At 37.5% G+C, this 20,302-nt stretch overlaps 2 protein-coding genes across 2 annotated transcripts; both read left to right on the top strand.

Moving 5' to 3' along the window:
- Positions 1–891: 891 nt before the first annotated feature.
- Positions 892–5,735, top strand: cyldb (cylindromatosis (turban tumor syndrome), b). The gene is made up of 13 exons (XM_052569558.1): positions 892–1,426; positions 2,016–2,142; positions 2,393–2,637; positions 2,736–2,898; positions 2,991–3,123; positions 3,209–3,316; positions 3,457–3,536; positions 3,653–3,719; positions 4,061–4,193; positions 4,320–4,428; positions 4,550–4,668; positions 4,791–4,995; positions 5,169–5,735. The coding sequence occupies exons 1-13, from the start codon at positions 1,004–1,006 to the stop codon at positions 5,339–5,341; spliced, it is 2,085 nt and encodes a 694-aa protein (XP_052425518.1). The 5' UTR covers positions 892–1,003; the 3' UTR covers positions 5,342–5,735.
- Positions 5,736–7,085: 1,350 nt separating this feature from the next.
- Positions 7,086–19,793, top strand: top1a (DNA topoisomerase Ia). Its single transcript, XM_052569761.1, has 21 exons — positions 7,086–7,250; positions 7,643–7,667; positions 10,749–10,845; positions 11,071–11,185; positions 11,362–11,408; positions 12,058–12,147; positions 12,655–12,730; positions 12,815–12,912; positions 13,096–13,211; positions 13,601–13,722; positions 13,813–13,935; positions 14,023–14,210; positions 14,288–14,432; positions 15,115–15,258; positions 16,494–16,679; positions 17,590–17,658; positions 17,780–17,894; positions 17,985–18,112; positions 18,234–18,328; positions 18,447–18,596; positions 18,683–19,793. The coding sequence occupies exons 1-21, from the start codon at positions 7,218–7,220 to the stop codon at positions 18,783–18,785; spliced, it is 2,265 nt and encodes a 754-aa protein (XP_052425721.1). The 5' UTR covers positions 7,086–7,217; the 3' UTR covers positions 18,786–19,793.
- Positions 19,794–20,302: the final 509 nt, after the last annotated feature.

Genomic DNA, 20,302 nt, shown 5'->3' with positions numbered 1-20,302 from the left:
TAACTTGCAATGCAGTGTTTTACATAACCACAGTCAGTCAGATAATATTTATGTCATATTATAATGATTCTCTTTGTAGGACAGAAGGGAAAATGGGCCATGCTCGAAAAAGAGATAAATCTAAAATGGAATTAAATTCAAATTAATGAACCTAAATATGTATTTTTAGAATTTTCTACACTTATAATGCTTTCATATATGTTCAGTCAAATTAAGATATTATTTTGCCTACATTTCTAATATGCATATGGAAGTATGTTTGGAGGCATTCATCTCTATCCCATATCTCCTTGCATACTAAATTGACTTCTTAACCTTTATAATATTTTAACAAAGTATTTGAAAATGAAAAGAACAAGTTACAAAACAGGTTTATCAACTTAAAGAGTTCAGACACTCAGGCATTTGAGGTCAGGTGCTTTCAACCAAAGTACAAAAAAAAGTGCACATGCACATAAGGAACTACAGGCCTATACAGACTTTTGAATATGTTAAATGGCGACTGTCTAAGACATGTGAGCTCGCTCAAAACGTATTTTCTTTTCAGCTGTCTCTAACTTAAGCAAACATTTCGAGGCTGGGTTGCTTCACAGGTCCCAAAAATGGCAAAAAGACTCTTGATACCCTCAGATTGTCTTTGGGTCAGAGTTAAACACTCATTAATAATCGGTTCAGTAGCCATCTGGAAGACTTGCGATGTAAAATATATAAGCTGTATTGCTCATTAAAATAAACATCCAATCTTGCAGATCAATGCAAATGCATAAAAATAATTACGAATAATATATTGTCAACCAATGCATATCAATTAGTGTAGATTTTTGTGGACGGTTTGTCTGATTTCCTAGTTCCTGGCGTCCAGTGTCATGACTTTGTAGCATGTGACTCACATGATGTGAGCAATGGAATGTCGGAATGACATAACGAATGACAAGTAGATAACTGACTCCTGTGTTCATAAGGCGTCGGCTGTCATTTAACACGCAGACACTCATCCTTCAGCATGGAGCTAAACGAGGGAAAACAGGAGCGCTACTTTATTGTAGTGAGGAGAAGCAAGAATGGTTTGTCTCGCGGGTCTATTGGGTGCGCGGATGCAGAGACAGCAGCAGGAGATCTCATAGGAATGGTTTATGGAGGAGGTGGCAGTGCCAAGAGCAGCGGCACGGTGAAGAAGCAGGACACATACCCACTCACACGCCACCAAGCTCAGCTACTTCTGTTCGTTTCACCTGCCAGCAGACGACTGGAGCTCATGTGCAACGTCCAGCTCTTCAGTGCAATCTGCGCTCTTGCTCAGGATGATCTTGTTGTGGTCAAACACAAGAAGGACTTTCAACCATGCCTGGTCAAAAATCTGATTCAAATAGGCAAGAAAGACAAGCCAGGAGTCTTGCAGATGCTGGGATTTGAGCTGGATTTAGTGGTGAGGAAAGATATTCAGCTTTTTCCATTAATTCTTGCAATTTGAAGAATAACATACATTTGACTTTATATTCTCTTAATTCTATAGTATTCATTTTATTTTATTTCAAAATGATAATATATAACAATAAAACATAATATGTGTGTACTGAAATTATTTATGATTATTATTATATACATTTATATATGCATTTTATAGTATATTAGTATTCAAATCAGTATAGTTTAGTTTCTAATTTCTATATTTTTATGATTGTTATTATTTTACTGTAAATTGAATAGGTATTAAAATATTTTATTTTCATACAAAAAAAAATAAAAATAATATGAATACTATAAAATGTATTTCTTCTTTGCATATAATTTTTTATAACTTAGAGGGCATGTGTATGTTTACTATAGAAATAGAAAATCTGAATCAACATGACCGATATGGCTGTGTACTGCTACATAATCTAAACATGCACTTTTGAACTGTGACATAAGTGTTGATATGATCACATAGACTAAATATTTGAAATGCAAAGAAAATAGATAATGGTGTGAAGAATCCACATGATCTCTTGACATGCTGTTGAATCTTTTCACAGGACACTCAACATGATATTTTGTCAAAGACGACTGTCCCTCTTCCCTTCTTCAGTGCCGCTGATATTGTCCAGGTGGCTCCATCACATTTAAACACCAGACAACCACTGAGAGACAGCGTTGATTTGGGTCAGTTAATCATCTATTTAGCCCTTAAAACATATTTGAATTCTCATGGGTATTGATTGGATCATGGAGTTATTGTAGAGATCCTATGACTAGAGACTGCGGAAAAGATTGTTATCTTAAACTGGAAAAACCATGCTGTCAATCTCAAAGCTGAAACAATTTGTAGTATCTAGCATGCTGCATACCAACATTTTAGAGGGTCAGGTGATGATTTTTGCAATAATATGATTTACATGTTTTCACTTTTTAGGTTTGAAAAGGAAAGCGGTGTCTCGCATCAACTCCATGCCAGCTCTCAACTCACGCAATGCAAAGAAAGGAAGTATCATTTTAAACACAGATGTGTCAAGTACCATTCAGTCCTTGTCCCATTCTTCTTTGGAGGTGGGGTCTATGGCAGAAGTCATATCTTTGAATGGGCTGACCGTGTTTGGTGTGATCAGATGGATTGGAGTCCCAAAGGGAAAGAGAAATTGCTGGGCAGGACTTGAGCTGGTCAGCATCAGCATTTTTTTCTCTCTCAGTATAAAGCATGTGCTGATTATGTGGTGTTTTGTGTGTAAATAATAAAAACATCCCTCAAATCCTTTCAGGACAATGAGGTGACGACTTGTTCGGATGGGACATTTGGTACAAAGCGGTATTTCACATGTGAAGGAAACAAAGCCTTGTTTGTGCCACTGACCAACTGCAAACCAGACAGCAGATTTCTGTTCATCCCGAATGAGATCCCAAAACCACTTGAACCTCTCTCAGGTGAGACCCTTCAGTCTGCTTGATTATTCCTCCACTTACAGAAACATTCAGAATGTTAAAGGCCTAAACATGAAGACCTTTTCCCTTCTTAGTCACTCTCCTGGAAGATTTAAATGAAGATGTTCCCCCTGTTGCTGAGCAAGACGTTTTGTCCCATCTGATTGGCAGAATGAGGGGAATCCAAGGTCATTTCAACTCATGTTATCTAGACGCCACTCTCTTTAGGTAAACATCTTAAGAAACCCATGTTATTTCATGTTTCATTCTGTTTCATCATGTTGATGCATTTTCTTTTTTTCTGTTTTTACAGTCTCTTCACATCATCCGTAGCTTTCAACAGAATGTTTAGCACATCAGAAGATAGCGAGGAAGGCATTTCACACATTTTAAGACGGGACATTGTGAACCGTTTACGCAGGTAAAGGCTCTTAGTACATACAAAAGTCACTTAACAAAGATATGCATAGCCGGAGCTTGAGTAAACACGCTTTATATGGGTATGTGTGTTTGTAGTCATCAGGAAACTCACAGTTGATTTCATATGACCTCTCTCTGCAGAACGGGCTTTGTTCCAGCTGAGAGTGTGATGAAGTTTCGTGAACGGCTGGGCTGCAAATCTTTTGCTACAGAGGAGAAAGGTATTACTTATTCCATAGCAGCCATTTACTTGTTGATGCTGAGCAGCAGGTTTTTATCTGTGGCTTAGAGCTAATGTAATGAACCCTGATCTCTAAAACACTGCTATTTCCGTCAGATCCAGAGGAGTTCATCACACTACTACTAAAGCAAGTTTTACATATAGAGCCTTTGCTCAAAATCAGGTTTGTTTCATTTCCACTGCTTGTATTATTTTATATTATACACCAAATCAGCATATTTTAATGGTTTCTGAAGGATCATATGATACTGAAGACTGGAGTAATGGCCGCTGAAAATTGAGCTTTGCCATCACAGAATACATTTTTAATTTAAAATGTTTAAAATATATTAAAATAGAAAATTGCTATTTTAAATAGTAATAATATTACTGCTTTATTTATATTCTTGATGGATATAAGATACTTCTTTAAAATCATTAAATAATGTTACCGACCCAAATTGTCTACATTCTGTGTAAACAAACTTAAACTGATTATCTTAACACCTTTATGTGCTTTTTTAGGTCATGTGGAGACTTGGCACAGGGTGCTTATACACATCAGATCATTGTAGAAAAGAATCAGGTGCGAGCTGTGCCTTCGGTTCAACAGCTGCTTGAGATGTCCTTCGTGTCAAGCGATCTGAAGTTTGAAGAGGTTTGTTCATTTCTTATAGTTTATTGTAAATTAGATTATAATTTATTTGATTCAGTTGTGCATAACCTGTAGGTCCCTGCCTAGGAGATACATTGCATATATTAATCAAACCTTTTTTTATTTTAGATTCCATCTTGCCTTATAATTCAGATGCCACGGTTTGGAAAGAAGTTCAAGATGTTCCCTAAAATCATTCCCTCAACAGAACTGGACATCACAGACATCTTGCATTGTTGTGAGTTTAACAAGCGTGCTTCTAAATGAAATCTGCTCCTGATAACATTTGTTTTGTGGGTGCAGATATTGGACAGTTTCAGATGCAATATCTTTCATGCTTCTCCTGTTTTCTCTGGCAGCTCCCCGGGAATGTTTTCTGTGTGGTCATCCTGCTGAATATGAGTGTGTCCAGTGCCTGATGGACCATAAGCTCCAACCAGGCAAAATAAAGCAGTATTGCACCACCTGCAACACACAGGTAGTGCACCAAATATTAAAACCTTTTTAATGCACACATTTCTGTGATACAATGCATTTTCCATGTTTTTTTTTTCCATCCATATGCCTTTCTAAACCTAAATATTTTTACTCTTTCTACAGGTTCACATTCATTCCTCCCGAAAGGAACACACTCCTCAAAAACTTACAGTTCCAGATCACCTTCCAGAAGATGCACCTGTACAGAGGCAGCAGATGCAACTTTTTGCAGTCCTCTGTATAAACACTAGCCATTATGTATCTTTCGTCAAATATGGGCCTAACCCACGGTCCTGGATCTTCTTTGACAGCATGGCTGACCGATGTGGTATGTCAAATGTTAAATGTCAAACACATTAACATGTCATTTATATATTTATGTAATTTGCACAGGATCAAAAACCTTTTTTAATCCTTCCATTATTGATCCTATAACTGTTTAAAAAGCTGTTTATCACTAAAATGGGTGTTAATTCCTCACTGCCTTATTTTTATCATTAGGTGATGATAACAGTGGCTACAACGTTCCTGTGATCAGGTCCTGTCCTGAGGTTGGAGACTTCCTTTCACAGTCTGAAGAGGAGATGTCCACAGCAGATGTGAGTCAGAGCAGTGAGATGGTACGCAGACTGCTGTGTGATTCATACATGTGTCTCTATCAGAGAACAGAGTGAGCAGAGACATCTTTGATATCTTCGGACTACTGTGTCCTTCTCTTGTCTCATTACATCAACAGAGCTGACACATGAATTACTGTATACTTATGTTTTGCTGAGACATTCTGTTCTTCAGCAAACTATTAATCTGTGACTTCTAATGGAAGTGTATTATATTTAAAAGGGCTCCTAGATGTATCTCATTTTATTAGGCAGAGATATACATTTATACACAAGCAACAATGTAATTTATTTTGATAGTTAAGTAGGATTTATTTTGTATTACATTTGGTATGATTTTTGATTACTACATGATTTATTGCTTATTTGTATACTGATTAGTATATTCTATTTGTATCGAAAATTGTAGGATGCTTATATTGGCATTAAAAATTATGCAGCACCAGTTTCATTTATCTGTCTTGATAAATCTTATTTTTAATTCATAGTTGATTTCAGAGTTTCTTACTAATATTTCACTCTTTTGGTCATATTTGTATGTTACACATTGGTGTTTATGACTACAGTCTACAGAAACAAATTACAGATGACGTTGAAAATATTAGGAATTAATATAATTGGGGGCTATGAAGTACAAAAAATAAAGAGTATTACAGTGGTTTTAAATGTATAGTGAGGCCTGGTTGAAGATAATTATGGCGTTGGTGCCCTCTAATGGAAACCTCACAGCATTGATTCATCAATAACGAAGTTTATAAAGACTTGACATTCTAAACTTTGAGGTCTGATTCTCAAACAATCGTTCTGTTGAATGGGTTCTTTATATAATATAATATAAAATTATATTATATTATTGTAAAATTAATACAGTGTTTCTGAAACATAAACCAGGAAATATTATTATCTCTGATTGGCCATTCATATATGAGGGTAGATATGCACATAGTAATAGTTTAATGGCTAAATAAAAGTAAATAAATAATAAAAATAAATAAATCAGCAAAGATCAATGTAAAGACCACAGTAGTTTGTTGTTCGGCCCAGTTATTTAGCAGAATCCTATGGCAGTTCCTTGTCATTGACCTTTAAATTGTTAACAGCGAATCATATTAAGGTTATACATTTATTATGACAGTTGTTAAAGACACAAAGATCATACATAACACGTGATTGCAAAACAATTTCCGCCTTTGTACATCTGTTGTCTGGACAGAGATAGGCCTACTGCGGGTTAAAGATAAATGTGGCCATTGAGAAGCAAAGCATTGTACATGTTAGTGAGCACTCACACAAAATACTGTTAGGGATTCAATGATAACAAAGGCATTGAAACAAATAGTTCTAATAGTATTGATTTATTAAAATGATAAGAAACACATGGCAGCACAACTTCTGAACAACCTAACTCATCTCAGTGTATGAAAATATATCTGTAGCTGCAAGTAACCTTAAGGAGGACTGAATAAAATAAAAATCAACTATGTTTAAAAGTCCCCCTTATGCCTTTTTGTATTATTCTACTGTATAAAAAGTAAATAATACCTGGGTATGTGATAGGAGGCTTTGTAGCTAATATTTTGTTTATCAAGTCAAATGTAAAAAAAATGTTATTATTGTAATTTTTAAATTATTACTGATCTTCATAACTCTTTCAGCAAGACTCTCTTCGCTGGTACCACGTGACTTTAACACCATAGTAAATTAGGGGTGACGTCACAGAGCGGAGCTGAGCGGGTACGCGGTGTGGGAGGAGCCTGGCAGGAAAAAACGCCTTTTTATCCTTTTAAACGCGTCTGACATGCGCAGTGCTTCGAATCTCGGGCTTGGTCTGTTACACAACTGTGTCTTTCTTCATTCTGCCTACAGCTCCTCGCCGGCATTTTACTTTAACAGGCTTTTAACTGTATTATTTTAAAAAATAAGACCCATAAAAATGAGTGGGGACCATTTCCACAACGATTCCCAGGTAAAGTGTTTGTGATTTAACGTCAGTAATAGTTTTTTTTTTCTTGAGGGTTTGTAGTCACTAGCTCGGCTGTTTAAATTCATCCGCAGCGGCAGTTTTCCCCCAGCATGCTAAGCTAACAGGCACTAGAAGTCGGCTTTGAATATAGTAATTTTATATCTTCAGCTCTTGCTGTCCTTTGGCGCTTATTTTACATTAACGTGTCCTATTAAATGCGTCTCTGGAAATTAAAACTTTATATATTCCCATGTCAAACGCAGCGGTGGTATTTAAACGCTGTTTTATGAACAGGCTTGTTAGCTTGAGTGCTAACCCTCCGACTAGCATCAAGTTGAAAGTTAGCAGCCTCTTGACACGGCACGATTAACTTGTATTCCACTGTTTTTCCGCAGATCGACTCGGGATCCAGACATAATGGTGAGTTGGCCACATTAAGATAAAATAAAATTTTACGCTTTATAAATCTAACGTGATCGCACGTAGCTTTCTTGACGACCAGTTAGTTTTAAGGACAGAAATGGCGTCCCAGAGACTAAGTCCCCTCTCGCTCACTGACAGGCGTCTATTGTTCACATTGAGCCCTTAAAAATCGTATTTCCGTTGCTTTAAAATCGACGAAAAGCGGCGATTTTGAAAGAAAATGAGACTATTTGCCAGTTCGTGTAGCTTGGTCGTTTGTGGAGTTAGAAAAACGCTCTAACGAGGCTCGTGAAAGTGAGGGTTTGGGGTTGAGGACTTAGTCTCTGCGCCATTTTCTTTTTTCTCTGTCTAGCGGTCTGTGTGGAGTGAACGTTAAATGCACATCGACGTGATTATGGAGGCGAAGGTTTGAGAAACGTGCGTGACCTGTTCCGGATCCACGCACGAAAATAAAGCCTCAACCTCAAAAACACCTCTATTCGATGAAATGTGCTTAAAAATGCACGTTTACAAATCAAATCAGTAACTGCAATTTTCCAGCAATTTGGCTTCTTTAAAACTCATCTATTCTTATGAGCTAATCTGTAGTATAATCTGCATCAGATTATTACTTGCAGTAAGATTTTATAAACTTGAATGAGCCTGTGCTGTGGGATTTCATTAGACCTATAACTGATACCACACAAGTGTCACTGGTGAGACCAGTTTGGTAATGTAGGTTCAAAACATGGTCAACCAAAGGTATTGCAAAATAAAATTGCTTTTATAATAACTGTAGCTTTTATTTTTTTAAACCTTCAAAAGATCAGTGTGGTTGTTCCCCATTTCTGTTCAGTCTTGGCAAAACTTTTAAGCACTTTCACAGCACTAGACACATGTTTCTTTTTGTTTTATGCAATGCATCATTTAGGTGCCAATTGTTAACCATTAGTTTATTATATATGAACATAAATGTAAACTACCTAAATTAATTATATTCTCATTTCAGACACACAGTTAGGTGATGAGACAAGAATATTATGCACTTGACTTTAATAGGGGCATCATTGACATTTCTGACACTTTATATTTTAATATAATTATTATTAAAGTTATAATTTAAACTATTCAAAATGGCAGCTGAACATTAAAGACCGTGAGTGTGATTGCATTTTCCTTTTGTTGTCTGATTTTTATTTATTTACTTTTTAATTTTTTCAGCGAATTAGGCTAAATGATTTGTTACCCTTTTTTTGGCACTTTTTTTTTAACTACAGTAATTATGTAGGCATCTCATAAATTATCTTTTTTTGTTCCATTTTAAAATCCACACCATCCTTACTTTGAATGGGCATGATGCTTCTGATAAGGCTTCATGATGCTTCTCCTCATAAGGGCAGCTAGGGTGCTTAACCCATGGCTGTGCTGATGCACACGCTGCATGTTAACATCGTCATTCCACTGAACACCCACCAAGTGCTTAACATAAACGTAAACCCATGCTCGGGCATGGCACATAAAATTAGACAATGTATTTAATAAAAAAATAACATGATTTGAGTAACATTGCTTTATTTTCACATTCTACATAGTCTTCCCATGCTTTACTTCATTTGCATGGGTAATGTGTACCAGAAACTATGTAATAAAAATGTTATGATAATGGATTTTTTTTTTTAATTAGATCTGAGGGAATGAGTGTTGGCCTAGCAGTCTTCAAAATTATGCAAATAACGTTTTTGTGTACTGTTAGCATGTACTTTGTGTAAAATTGTTTGGAAGTAATTTTTCTTTTGGTTGATTTACCTCAGTATGTTCTTTTTAGTCAAATGGCTTCTTTCAGTCATATAATTTATTTTGACTTTATTTTGAGTTTGCTTTTTGTTATGAAGCTCCAGCATGTAACAGTTCTGCTGACAATGAACTTGTCCACTAGATGGTACAGTTCACAAACAAGTTCTCCACAGTCCCAGATGTGCATGTGTTTTGCTGAAGGGCAAAATGAACATGCTGAATGGTTGGCCCATAGGGAGGATTTCATTTTATATATATATATATATATATATAAATAATGTATGTATGTATGTATATATATATGTATGTATATTTACATGTATATGTATTATTATAAAAAAATGTTTTATATAAATTAAGGCTTAAATGTAACCCCATGCATATTTACGAATGTATGCCTGTACAGGAGTTCAGTTAAGGATGCATATCTAGAGGTAGGGAAAGGTTTGTCACGTTTGGTAATGCGCTCATGCGTACTGTGGAAGATAAATGATTTGATTTCATGTCCTAACCGAGCACTCCTGTCCCTCTTAATGCTTGAATGCATCCTACTGTAACATGAGGTTCATTGTTTATCTGTGCTCTTAAAAGATGACATTTGAGTTCATTTGGATTCCGAAGCCTCGTAGAATTTCCGTTCATTCTTTTGGTCCTCACGACAGAAAGAACTCATTTTGCTTTCTCCTTTTGGGAGGCCTGTTACAAAACACCTCCAGCTTTCTCACTGTCCGATACAGTGTCAGTAAAAATATGCCTGGCCCTCTTGCAACCCAATCCGGCCTACCAACCTACACATTTCCTAAAGCATTGGTTCTCTGAGTAAACAGTCTGCAAAGAATGGGGCCTCTATAAACACCATGCATAGCTGAGAGTGAAAACTGGACGCTTCACGTCAAGAGGTAAAGTGCCAAAATCTACAAGATGTGACTAATGTGTCTGCAGTAGGTCGGGTGAGGACAACCCAAAATATGTCATGCCTTACTTATTTCAAACCAGTTGTCTGTAAATGGTCTTCAGGGTTTGGCAGGCTTGTGCAGGTCACTCTGAAATGGATTTCTCATCCAGGTGTGAGCAAAATGAGCCGCCATAATGTTTCCAATGAGCTACCATCTTATTCTTTGCCTAGGTTTTGTGAATACCTATAGTAGTAAAACAGTTTCAATGTGGAGGTCTGTTTGACTTCTTTCTTTTGTACTCTTTCTAACCTCTTCCTTTGAATCTCTTTCCTGTTCCAGGGACGTACTCTTGCCAGGTGTTCGTTGCCTTTTGAATGTGCTACTTTATCTTTAATTTCTTTGTTGGCAGATTCTCACAAACACAAAGATAAATACAAGGACAAAGAACACAAACACAAGGACCACAAGAAAGACAAAGAACGTGAGAAATCAAAGTACAGCAACAGGTATGACGTCACTGTCATTCACTCCTATGGTTGATATATAGGCCCTTTATAGCCTAGTTTGCTCTATATTGGGTGTGTTTGATAAACAGGGCGTGGCCTTCAGTGTTCAGACCACAGGAAGGAATGTTGGCTTTACTGCAACTTCCTTTGTAAACACTCATCTATTTGGAGCCGATTTTGTTGATGGACAATTAGATCACGGCATGTTTTATTGCGTTTTGGCAGCGAACACAGGGACTCCTTGGATAAAAAGCACAGAGATAAAGAGAGGCTGAAGCTCAAAGATGGATCCTCAGACAAGCAGAAGGACAAACACAAAGAGAAGAAGAAGGAGGAAAGGGTGGGCAGAGGCCTCTGTTACTTTCACATTGCAACAGTTTTATTTGAGATAAATCCTCTGGCTCTGGAGGAGTTGTAAATAGTCTTTTGTGATTCACACATTATTGAGTGCTGTTACTGACCTCTTTCTGTTGTATGTGATTTGATTTGATTTTTTTCTATTTCCTTCCTCAAAAGCCTTTCGATGGCAAGCCTAAAAAAGAGAAAGAGAATGGATTTGGAAGGTGAGTAAGAACACCACTATAACGTATGCCTCGAGTAGCTCTGAAATGTTTTTATTATTATAAAGGAATCATATAACTGACTCTTTGTTTTTCTCTTTTTTTTTTTTTTTAAATGACATGACTATATGAAATTATGAAGAAAAAAAAATATGTAGGAAAATTGGCAACTAAAATTGGAATCAGACTGAAATAAGTAGAAGCACACTTCATTTTCCATGTTGGGAATCAAGTTGCTACATACCCCATACTATTAGTGAACTTCCTGCACCGTTTTACACTTAATCTTCTGTTGTTTGGTGTAATGCTATCTATACTTCCTCTAAACACCAAATAGGTGCAATTATGTAAATTGGGCTCAAATGTTAATACTTTGGGTTTCTGAAGTCATCACTTCAACTTTTCAATAGCTGTTTGTTTTGTACTGGGAGCATTTGAATTCTGAAAGTTACAGTATGTTTTCATTCTACCGTGAAGTTTCTAAACAGATTAAGTAAAATTTAATTTCCTTATATGATCCCTTCAAGATCAACTGTTTGGTTTTAATCACATAATCAGAAGCATGAATTTATCTTGTGACAATTTAGAGGGGTTCTCAATTTTGATCAGATGAGCAAGAAAATGAATAATGCTTGTCTTATCCTTCACGCAGCCCTTTCATCAAGTCTGAACCTGAGAATGATGGCTTCTACCACTCTCCTAAACACGAGAAGTCTCTGAAGAGAGAGCGCGATGATGACGAGTAAGTGACAATGCATTTGCAGGCCATCTTGAACTCTCATGTGACAAGGACCTTTCAATCTTCTTCAGTCACGAAAGCACATTGATTCACTCATCTTTAAAATGTGAAGCATAAAGGCCCGTTCACACCAAGATCGATAACTATAACGATATAGTTCTAAAAATCGTTCTCAATATTAAAGAATAGCAGAGTCCACACTACAACTATAACGATAAAGGCGTAGAGAAATGGTATCGTTGGAATCATTTTCAGAACAATTTTTTTTCCAGCGGATGAACGATATAAACATTGACATCCAATCAGAATCCATCCTGCTGTAACGAGCTCGAGGATTTAAAGCAGCAGACTCACGTGCGCTCAGAATAAACGTACGATATCGTTCTCTGGTGTGGACGCTAATATAGTTATCGTTCTTGGTGTGATAGGGGCTTTAGAGCGAATAGAGCTGATTATATAGTGAATGAAAGGTGTGGAAATACCTGACATCTTAACGTTTGTATTCTTCAGTGCCGAGTTCAAACCCAAAAAAATTAAAACAGAGGAAAGCGAAAAGAAGGCAAAGAAACGGAAACAGGAAGATGAGGTTAGTGGATGAAGCTTATCTCTCCTGGATACACTTTACAAAAACTGTCTTTAATCATAATGTGAATCTTTTGATTTGCCATAGGACATTAAGCCCAAAAAGAAGACAAAAGACAAGAAAGGAGAAGCTGCCACAGATGGCAAGAAAAAAGCCAAAAAAGAGCCTGAAGAGAAGTGGAAATGGTTAGTCTCACATCCTCCGATGGTTAAGTAATTGTAGGCTGACTCCTCGTCTTCTGATTTATTCGGGGATATGGTGCCGATCACAAATGTCCTTGTTCCTGCACTTTGCACATCCATTTTGGTTGCTTTTGTTGGGATGTTGGTTTACATCCTTCCATCATTGTGCTTTTTCATACCATTTAGGTGGGAGGAAGAGAGGTACACAGATGGCGTGAAATGGAAGTTTTTGGAACACAAAGGGCCTGTATTTGCACCACCATATGAGCCTCTTCCCAGCAATGTCAAGTTCTATTATGACGGTACGTCCTTTAATGACTCAATGGCAGTTCACGAGGTGGATGAATCATTCTATTCAGGGGTTGCTCTGGTTGTATTTCCATCAAAACTGTCAGAGAAGCAGGTGTTAGGTCGTCTGAACCTCAGATGTTTTAAACACCTTTGTTATGTTGAACATGCGTGCCCTGTCTGTGTTTTGTTTCCACTGGCCTGTTAAAGATAATGTCAAATTTTCCAACCAAACTCAAAGTTCTTTATTCTGGATGTTGGCTTTTATCTTCTATAACTGGCTTTACTACATTCAGGTGTTAAGGCTGTAATAACTTTGTAAAGTCCTGATAAAAAGATGCATTGTGTTCTTTTGCTGCTGTTCTCAAACTGCTTTTATAATATTTTTTTGGTCCTTCAATAGGAAAACACATGAAACTCAGCCCTGGTGCAGAGGAAGTGGCCACCTTCTTCGCAAAAATGTTGGACCATGAATACACAACTAAGGATGTTTTTCGGAAAAACTTCTTCAAAGACTGGAGGAAGGTAATGTTGACAATCTGTCATCTTTCCCCCTTGCTTTTTAAATAATTGCTTATGTTTTGTATTAATCTTGCACGATCTTGTCACTTGCAGGAAATGACATCTGAAGAGAAATCCAAACTCACAGATCTGAACAAGTGTGACTTTGCTGAAATGAGTGAATATTTCAAAGCTCAATCTGAAGCAAGGAAGGCCATGACGAAAGAAGAGAAACTGGTACAGTTTACCTATGATTTCTAAAATGATTTTGGTGATATTTTGTCATGTGTTGTTTTTAGTGCTTTTTTCTTTCTTCCCTTCAAGAAAATTAAAGAGGAGAATGAGCGCATTCTACAGGAGTATGGCTTCTGTCTCATGGACAATCACAAAGAGCGCATTGCTAACTTCCGTATTGAGCCTCCAGGCTTGTTCCGTGGCAGAGGTGACCATCCGAAAATGGGCATGCTGAAGCGCCGTATCCGTCCTGAGGACATTATCATTAACTGCAGCAAGTAAGGAGTGTTCGTAACAGTCCGACATCAGTCCATTTGGTTGAAAACCTCTTTACATCATCTGCGTCTCATTATAGGGACTCGAAGCATCCTAAACCACCACCTGGGACAAAGTGGAAGGAGGTGCGTCATGACAACAAGGTGACGTGGCTGGTGTCCTGGACTGAGAATATCCAAGGCTCTATCAAATACATCATGCTGAACCCCAGTTCGAGGATCAAGGTAAAAAATAAGCACATGACTGAAGGAATGCTATTGAAATAGAATTTGGGTTCTCTAAGCACTGATTTAGCCAAGGATTGTATTTCCTCCTATTTGGTCCCACTTTATATTAAGTGGCCTTAACTACTATGTACTTAGAATTAAATTAATAATTGATTGTGTACATGCATGTTTTTACAGTGCATTTATATAAAATGTATAAGCCTGCATGTTATTACATTTATAGTTACACTGTTGACTCATCCCTTACACCTTAATCTACCCACGCCACCTAACCTTAACCGTATCCCACCTTGATAGCCGCAAAAGTGTTCTCTAATACAATATAAACATAACATAAACATTTGCACTTATTTTTTCATGCAAGTACATCGTTAAGGCCACTAAATATAAAGTGGGACAAATGATAAAAATGCTGTTGTTTAAAATAGTTTGTAAAAATCTGATTCAATTTAATGCATCCTTGCTGAATAAAATCCTTTTTTGTATTCTTACTGACACCAAACTTTTGAACTGTATTGTACATTGGTTCCATCCCTGTCTTTACGTCAGTTTAACCAATAAATCTTCATAGACCGTAGAATAGATATTAGTCCTTTCAGTTTCTGCCATAATATGAAATTAATTATTAGTTTTGGCGATAATTTTAATATTGGTGTATCCTATGTGTTGCTTCTTGCAGGGAGAGAAGGATTGGCAGAAATATGAAATGGCCCGTAAGTTGAAAAAGTGTGTGGATCGGATCCGTGCGCAATACCGTGAGGACTGGAAATCCAAAGAGATGAGGATCAGACAGCGTGCTGTTGCTCTTTACTTTATTGACAAGGTTTGCATAGCTTAGATCAGTGGTTTTCAACCTGTGGTCCGCGGCCAATTATTTTCTGTACATTTCCAGTCCATTCTAGGGCTGTGCGATTAAAAGAAAACGTCCTAAAATCACGATTTGAGCGTGCGCATATGCCTAACTCCAGGTTCACACACTGTCTGTGATGCGCCTTTTTTCTGAGCCAATGTTGACGGATCAGAGCGTTCTCACTGTGTTAAAAGGCTAGAAATAAAAACGTGCGAAAATAATTCATGTCTAACACATGAGCATAGAGTGAATTTGTTAGTGAACAGGATGCAGTTTAAGTGAGAGGAGACACGTTTTAAGTGTGCACACTCTCTCCTCGCAAAGCAGCGTGTATCTGAGCAAGCACGACCGGTTTTGTGACAGAGCAAAGGAAATCTGCTGCGAACAGAGAGATTCGCACTCGTGCATTATTTTAATGTGCTTTCGCGTTATATTTATGCGCTCTCACTGCTGACCGCATACACATACTGTATACACACTGCAAACACCTGAGGCACCGCTACAATTAATGAGCTCTATGAACAATGCATGGCAAAAAAGAAAAAAAAGTCCCTCTATACAGGATTTTTTTTTTATTTATTTATTTTGCCACAAGTCTATACATTTTTTTTACATCTTCACTATAGTGATAATTTTGACTTATGTCTGTTCTAGAGATGTTACAACTTTTTGATAAAGCTCTGATTGGTTTTCTTTTGGAAATATGTTTCAAATTAATCCTGAATGCATTTATGACTGTAAAAGCACAATTGCAAAATTGATCAAAAAAATTGCGATAGTTTTTTTTTTTTTTTTTGTCCATATCGCACAGCCCTAGTTTATTCAATAAATATAGTTTAAAATCTAGCTTCTGAGTACTAAGTTATTAACCCAACAATAGCGGGGTCAGTTAATTTTTTTTGAAGTGGGCCGCGCAAACATGTGTGTTTGGTTGTGTGGGGCGCGAGTTGAAAAAGGTTGGGAACCACTGGCTTAGATAAATGTAACATCCTTCACGTCAAACCCATGACCCTGAAAGCTTGTGATGAATAGGTTAATTAAGAATTACTCTTTAAAAGCACTTAAAGAGTAAGTGCATTTGGTTCAGTTAGTCTTTTATTTTTCTCCAAAGGGAGTACATTTACTGTTATGTTTGTAGAATCGTTTTGAACTAAAGCAGAAGTTGAAAAGCAGAACGATGTTATGCATCTCCATTTTCTCTGGTATAGCTGGCTCTGAGAGCAGGTAATGAAAAGGAGGAAGGAGAGACGGCTGACACAGTGGGCTGCTGCTCTCTCAGAGTGGAACATCTAACTCTCCATCAAGAGATGGACGGCCAGGAGTATGTGGTGGAGTTCGACTTCCTTGGTAAAGACTCCATTAGATACTACAACAAAGTCCCCGTTGAGAAGAGGGTAAGTTGTAGTGTTTCTCAAGCCCCCAACGCCACCTCCCCCTACAGAGATTATGTTTTTTAAGGCATCAAAACCTCTGAAGGCTCATTTTAGTTAAATAAGACCATATTGCATGTTTTCTTCAGATTAGGTTAGTCTGGTAAATTATTGTAAAAAAGTTGTTTCCCCAAGATGTTGTACAAGGAAAACTAAATGTGCATTTATAAATACTTAATTCAATATTGAAAAGCTTACGCATAGGTCCGCAGCGCTCTTGTGTGTTGCACAGATTGCTCCTGAGATGGAGCATTCCAAATCAGTCGCTTATGAGGTTCCTTTTCGGTTAGGATGGTGCCTGAGGTGTCTCATTAGGTTTTGGAACAGAGCTAATATATCCGAAACTCCGCAGCCCGTGTCTTTACACCAAAAAATTCTTCAGCAACTTCAGAGGTTGCAGAATTGCATGTAATCAAGTCCTGTTTTCAGTTTTTAAAGCTTGTCACGGTCTAGCACCACACTATGCAATAGAATTGATTTATTATGCTGTTGTATGCAGTCAGGACCTTTGTTGCCAAGTTATTAACTGTTACTGAGTTTTGATTGTGCTACATGGGTAGTAGATGCCACATGAAGTTTCATGTTCCCATATTTTGAAAACTCAAATTCATTGGCTTGTCGTTGCTCAATTTGTTGCTTCTCTACAGTCATCAAATCATGCCAGTTTTTGTTTTTATTTCTCTTTTTGATTGTGTTTGGTCTTTTGTTGTTGTACGTTGCAAATGTCCTTGGGTTTGTGAAAGGCACTGTATAAATCAAATGTGGTTTTCAAATTATTGGTGTACAAATGAGAGAATTTTCATCTGAGTGCTATTGATTAGCAAAGATGTGTTGGTTCTGTCTTTTGTGTAAAATCTTTGTCTAAATGTTACAGGTTTTCAAAAACCTTCAGCTGTTCATGGAGGACAAGGAGCCGGAGGATGACCTTTTTGACCGTCTCAATGTAAGCCGGTGCTTTCACCAGTCCGTTATTTATTACTTGCAAGGAGAAAGAAAGAAAAAAACTTTAGCTGAATGCGTTGAATTAAGACAATTGTATGTAACATGACTTCCCTCTCTTGCAGACCTCCATTTTGAACAAGCATCTTCAGGAGCTGATGGATGGGCTTACGGCGAAAGTGTTCCGTACTTACAATGCATCCATCACACTACAGCAGCAGCTGAATGAACTCACAACCTGTAAGTACCATTTACCGTATGTAAAGAGGCTTGAGTTAACAGACCCGGTCATGATATGCATGGTATGTGACCTCAAGTTTATTTGTTCAGCTGAAGACAATGTTCCTGCAAAGATCCTTTCCTACAATCGTGCTAACAGAGCAGTAGCCATCTTGTGTAACCACCAGAGGGCACCACCCAAGACGTTTGAGAAGTCCATGCAAAATCTTCAGACAAAAGTATGAGACGTTTGTGACCTTGTCCTCGTTGTCTTTATGCTGGTATTTTTTTGTTAGTGCAGGGTCTGTTGGACCATCTAAATGTTTGCCTTTCATGCATTCACTTGTTCATTAAAACCAGATTGATGCAAAGAAGGAACAGCTTGCAGATGCTAAAAGAGAACTGAAGAGTGCCAAGGCTGACGCCAAAGTACGCAGAGATGAGAAATCCAAGAAGTGAGTGTCAAAATATTTGCTTGAAGGGGCGCCCAACTGAATTTGGCCCTTTACACTCTCATTGTGCGTTCGTATGTGATTGTATGCTGCTTTAATGTTGGTTGTTTTGGCAACCCAGAGCCGTGGAGGCCAAGAAGAAAGCCGTGCAGAGGATCGAGGAGCAGCTGATGAAGCTGGAGGTACAGGCCACCGACCGGGAGGAGAACAAGCAGATCGCCCTGGGTACCTCCAAGCTCAACTACTTGGACCCACGTATCTCAGTAGCCTGGTGAGATGGCGCTTTCATATGTTGTGCAGTAAGATGTCCCTTGTCTGTTTTGGGGTCTTATTCCTTTTTATTCTTTCCTGCTCCAGGTGCAAGAAGTTTGGCATCCCTATAGAGAAGATCTACAACAAAACTCAGCGTGAGAAATTTGCCTGGGCTATCGACATGGCTGAGAAAGACTATGAATTTTAAATCCTCTTTGCAATTTTACTTCTCCCTCCACCCCTTTCCTTTTTTTTTTTTTAGATACTTTTAGCGTAAGTGATGATTTCCAGCAGGTTATGAACCGGGCAAGGGAAAACTTGTGAAGCAAGCGTAGTGTCGAGGAGGCCCGAGTGTCATGATTTGGGTGACTGATTTAAACATTTTTTTTTAGGCTGTGACCTGTGATCTTGTTGGTTTTATTGGGTCGGTCTTTTAAGAATGAAGTATGGACGGCCTCTGCGCGAGGTTGCATGGTCTTTAAGCCAGGAACTGGAGAATCAGTGGCTTGACCTTTTGAACACTTTTACGGTCTCACTCCCCTCCCGTATCTGGACACAGGCTCAAGGACGTCTGAAAACTATGAACTTAACATGGTCCTATAGCTACTGTATTAAGCTACAACTTGCTTTGTGGATCATTTCATTTTTAGTTTTGCTGTATTTTTAGCCCTCCTGTATTAATAATGAATTCTATATTTTAATAGAAGATTTAAAAAAAAAAAAATCTAAGAATTAAAGTACACCCATACGCCTTTTTAGAAGAAATGTGTACACCTGGTGTGATTTTATGGGAAATGTGACCATGAAAAGCTGTGTGTTTGAGTGAGCGTTACATGAACTGTTCACTATTAAACTGGAGTTCTTGTGTAAACTATGTCCAGATCACAAAGTAGGATGTTTGGATGAGCTGCAGGGGACTACAGCTTCAACTATATTTCCTTAAACATGCAGAATGTGAATTTATTTTTTGTTACAGCATATATATCAGGGTTTTGTTTCCAGTGTAAATGTGAACCAATTTCTTTTTTTCTTTTTGTGCCCCGTTCTTGTCTCCAGTATCCTACAGATTGTGTCTTCATGGCTTTGAGTCTCCATCTGGATTTAACTTAATGTGTAATGCTAACTGTTGGTTTATTGACTGTTTCCATAAGATAAAAAAAAGCAAAAAAAAAAGAAACTCTTGTATCTGTTACTTGAATATATCATTATTAGGATGTATTATTTCAGGGAATGGCAAAAGGGTTTTTATTTCTGAAGGGGGTGAGGGGAAATCAACATTGCCAAAAACAAAGTCTGTGTTATGATTTTTATTTTTTTGTAATTGTATCAAGATTTAAGGATATACTTGTTTTAATATGGACTTTAAGAATCTTCATTTAGTTTTTTTCCACTCCAGTCTGGAAAGAATTGTTAGTGGCAGCCATGTAACCTTTTCCTATCAAGCTCATGCCGTAACCTCTGATCAAGGTTTTTTCTTTTTTTTTTTTTTTTTGCTCAATTGTAGGTTATTTAAAAATAAAACCCTACAAACTAACCTGCATGTTGTGTTTTTAAAGCCAAATCCACAAGTCTTATTTCATCTTCCACATGCCATGACGGGTGAGATTTTGCAAGAACTTGATGCTTTAAGGTGCGTTACACTTAAAATAATGGGTTGAAGAACTTCCTGTGTTCCCAGAACCATGTGAAATGAGCACCGAGTCTTGCTTTGAGAACAGGCCTCAG

Source organism: Carassius gibelio, chromosome B11 (assembly GCF_023724105.1).
Source record: "Carassius gibelio isolate Cgi1373 ecotype wild population from Czech Republic chromosome B11, carGib1.2-hapl.c, whole genome shotgun sequence".
Classification (NCBI taxonomy): Eukaryota; Metazoa; Chordata; class Actinopteri; order Cypriniformes; family Cyprinidae; genus Carassius; species Carassius gibelio.
Note: the sequence above shows the minus strand (reverse complement) of the source record. Positions and strands in the feature narration are given on the sequence as shown.